This window comes from Terrapene carolina, unplaced genomic scaffold (genome assembly GCF_002925995.2).
Source record: "Terrapene carolina triunguis isolate 2854851 unplaced genomic scaffold, T_m_triunguis-2.0 Scaffold29954, whole genome shotgun sequence".
Classification (NCBI taxonomy): domain Eukaryota; kingdom Metazoa; phylum Chordata; order Testudines; family Emydidae; genus Terrapene; species Terrapene triunguis.
Genome location: NW_020694305.1, coordinates 1 through 3,982, shown reverse-complemented (window position 1 = coordinate 3,982; position 3,982 = coordinate 1). Strand labels below are relative to the sequence as shown.

General features: G+C 67.2%; 1 protein-coding gene across 1 annotated transcript; it reads left to right on the top strand.

Annotated features, from left to right (window-relative positions):
* Positions 1-98: 98 nt before the first annotated feature.
* IL23A (interleukin 23 subunit alpha) lies at positions 99-1,176 on the top strand (the record flags this gene model as incomplete). The annotated part of the gene is made up of 3 exons (XM_024224004.1): positions 99-191; positions 594-737; positions 1,027-1,176. Coding segments are annotated over 3 exons (387 nt in total), but the record flags the coding sequence as incomplete, so codon positions are not given.
* Positions 1,177-3,982: the final 2,806 nt, after the last annotated feature.

The following is a 3,982-nucleotide window of genomic DNA, read 5'->3' as shown; positions in this document are numbered from 1 at the left end:
GTGGGGGGAGCGGCTACGGCGATGGATGGAGGGGAGCTGTGGGGGGAGCGGCTGTCCCCAGCCCCAGGCTGACCCCGAGCTCTGCTGTCCCCAACCAGATGAACCTGGTGGAGGAGAAGCCCAGCGAGGACCTGACCCCCCAGATCCGGTGCAGCGACAACTGCGACCCCGCCAAGCTGGGCTCTGACCAGGTACCAGCCGGACGGGCCCCAGGGTGGGGGGGACGGATGGGCGAGCTGGGGGCAGAGGGGGAAGGGCAGATGGGTGAGCTGGAGGGAGACGGGCTAGCTGAAGGGATGGGGGGGAAGGGCAGATAGGAAGCTGGGGGGCAGGGCGGGAGAGAGATGTAGAAAATAATAATTCAGCCCCCCCTCCAATAACGTGCTCAGTGAACGAGGGGGACGGCAGGGCGGGGGGAGGGCTGATCTCCCCCCATAGCCGGGCCGGGGTCTCCCCCAGCCACAATCCCCCTGGACTCGTGAACAAGCCCCTAGTTGGGGGTGGGGAGCAGCAGGGATGGGGGGGTCCCAAAGGAATGGGAGCCAGAGACCCCCCCCCCCCCGACACCACCTCATACCCCTTCCCACCCCCAGAGCTGCCTGCGCCGGATCCGCAAGGCCCTGCAGCATTACCAAGCGCTGCTGGGCTCCGACGTCTTCGCCGAGCTGGGGGGCCCCAACACCAGCCCCGTGGCCACACTACAGGGCGCCCTGGCCCAGCTGACCAGCCTCGTCCAGGTGAGAGGGGCCCCACGACGTGGGATCCAACAGCCCGGGGGGGGGGGGGGCTGGGGCCCACACCCCATGCGGGGTTGGGGGGTTATTCCCCTTGCAGCAGCCAGGGACCCCTGTCGGCTCCAGCAAGCGCCACCCTAGGGGGGGCCCCTCCAGGCCTTGGTGCCACCAAGCGCCCTGTGCCATCTTCTAAGGCCTGTGCCAGCCTGGGGGGGGGGGTTAGGGCTGGTTCCAGCTCCTGGGCCGGGGGCCACAGCGCCCAGCGTAACCCCACTGTCCTTTCGCCCAGCAGGACGGCAGCTTCACCGAGGGGTCAGGGACCCCGCCCCAGCAGAGCCAGCCCTGGGAACGGCCCCTGCTCCGGCGCCGGATCCTCCACCAGCTCCGCTCCTTCTCAGCCGTGATGGCACGGGTCTTCGCCCACAGCGCGGCCACCCGCTAGGCTGGGGGGAGCATTTACCCAGGAGCGACGGAGCCGATTCCACCCCAGCCGCGGACGCCCGGTGAAGCCAACCCTGAGCTCCGCCCACTTCTGGACTCTGATGTTTGGCGTAAAACGCCACCCCCCCCACCCCGTGTATTTATTGCCCGGCCAGCGGGTTATTTATGAGCAGCCGCTGTCTATTTATGCCCCCGCCGGGTGGCTATTTATGCTATTTATCGGCTCCCCAGCCGCCAGGGCCTATTAAAGAGGTTTGATTTGTACAGACCGGCCTACGCCTCATGCTGTTCGGGGGGTTTATTACACATCTAGGAAGCCCTTGGGGCAGCACAAAGAATTGGAAAGTCTTTGGGGGTCAGTCCGGAGCCCAACGCCGAAGGGTCTGCGGCTTCCAGCAGCCCGCACTTAACAACGGTCCTTGGCCCCCCTCAGTCCTGTCTTCTGTTCCCGGGCAAACCTCAGCACCCGGCCTTCCTCCTCGTTGGCTCGTTGTTCTCCAGCTGGTCGCACCTGGCCGGCTTCCTGCAGAGGGTCAGCCGACCCGGGGCAATAGTTGCTAGGATCCAAATGCCCGGGCCGTTGTCTTCTGGACCTCTCCGGGGCAAGGGGCCCAGGCCCCAGCCAGCCAGGCATCGTCAGTCACACCTGGGTCGCTGCACGGAGTAAACCTCCCCCCATGTCCCCACACCTAGTTAACTATGCAGCACCTGGGGAAACTGAGGCACACACAGTCATCATACAAAATATTATGAAAAATTCACAGCCACGTGACTGGCACCGGGTGGGGTGGGGGAGCTGGGGGTTGCAAGGGCCACAGCACCCTTAGGCCACCAAGCTCAGGACAGGACCATCTCAAAGACCAACACCCAGCGCCCCACCCCAGCCTCCCTGCAGCAGCTCCCCGGGAATGGGTCAGGGCCTCTCCACGGACAGTGCCAGGGGCAGGGGCTTCTGCCCGTCGGCAGGCAGCAGGGGCATTGCCCTCCCTGCTCAGCCCCCCCCCACACTTCGGGAGGAGGCAGTGTGGTTGGGGGGCAGGGGGGACACGGATGGACTGAGGGGCAGGACGCCTGGGGTCTGCTCCCAGCTTTGACACCCTGGGAAGCCTCAAGCCAGTCCCAGCCCCTAGTGCACCCCCCAGGGGAGGGGCTGCCTGGTAACACAGGCACATACCCCTCCCCCCAGGCTCAGCCCTCCCTGCTCCTCCCCACATCCAGGCCCCTCCCCCCGCCCTGGAACCAGCCCAGCCTGGGGGTCTCAGGCCCCGGCAGCCAGCCAGGGCCCTGCTCCTGGCCTGGGAGGGGGGGCAGAGTTCTGCTTCTGCGAAGGGCCAGGGGCTCCCCTCCAGAGGGGGGGGAATCCCCCAGCTCTGCAACCTTGGGGGGGCGGGGCGGGAATAGTAGGAGAGGGTGTGGTGCCCTCTGGTGGCCATCCAGAGCACAACAGCCCCTGGCAGCAGGAGGGTGCAGCCCACACAGGCCCCCCCCCCCCGTGGGTATTCACCCACAAAAGCTCATGTTCCAATACGTCTGTTAGTCTATAAGGTGCCACAGGACTTTTTGCAGACCCAGACTAACAGGGCTCCCCCTCTGATACTTGACAAGGGGGATAGACAGTTCGGGGGATGCCCCCCCCCACCCCCCATCAGCACCACAGCGAGCTGGGGCGGGGCAGGTTTATTTACAAGAGAAATAGTTCGTCTCACCCCCGGGGGGAGCCACCTGCACCCCCAGCACTAAGGCCAGAACCCCCCTAGCCAGGAAGGCCCGAGAACCACAGCCCCCCCAGGCCAATGGGAGGCCCCGGGGCCTAGCCGGAAGGCAGGGGAAGGGCAGAGCCAGGGCCACCCCCCAATAAACGGGGGTGGGGAAAAGGCCCTGGCCTCCAAGCCCCTCAGCGAGGGGGCAGCTCGGGGAGACGCTGTCACTGGAAGTCCTTGGAGTCGACCTGGAGCGGGGTGAGGTCGTTGGCCCCCAGGAACAAGGCATTGGCAGGCAGCCCTGGCAGGGGCGTGTCGTCCGGCGGGGGCAGGTAGGGGTCCCCGCCTCGGAGCACGTTGGAGCCTGCAAGAGAAGGGGAACCAGGCTCAGGGGAGCCGGGGCGGGGGGCCGCAGGGCCTGGGGAAAAGGAACACAACCGGGGCTGGGACAGTGGGGGCTGCGGGTCGGGAGTGAGGGGCACCAGCAGAGCTGGGACGAGGGGGTTGGCCTCTTTACTCCCCGCACCCTCTTGGTGCCAAGCGCCCTCCCCTGCTAGGCCCAGGCCCCGGCCCCCTCCCCCAGGGCAGGAACTGGAGTCTCACCAGGCTGATCAAACCTCATCAGGTCCAGTTCTTGCTCCAGCGCCTCCAGCACCTCTTGAGTACTGGCCCCCGGCTCCAGCGCCGGCTCCAGCCCATTGGCCCCCGGTTCCAGCATCAGCTCCAGCCCATTGGCCCCCGGCTCCAGCGCCAGCTCCAGCCCATTGGCCCCCGGCTCCAGCGCCTCCAGCCCATTGGCCCCCGGCTCCAGCGCCGGCTCCAGCCCATTGGGTCCCAGCTCCAGCGCCGGCTCCAGCCCATTGGGTCCCAGCTCCAGCATCTGCTCCAGCGCATAGGCCCCCAGCCCCAGTGCCTCCAGGTGATTGGCTGCCAGCCCCTCAGCTGCAGGGGGAGCCGCCACCATGTCCTCCGGGAGCCACGGCTCATGGGGCTGCCTAGGAAGAGAGGGGGCCTGGCTTAGCGGGTGTGCGGCAGGGGAGGGGGTGCTCTCAGGAATGGGGCAACCCCACCCAGGCCCCAAGCCCAGCTGGAGCTGCTCTGAAGGGT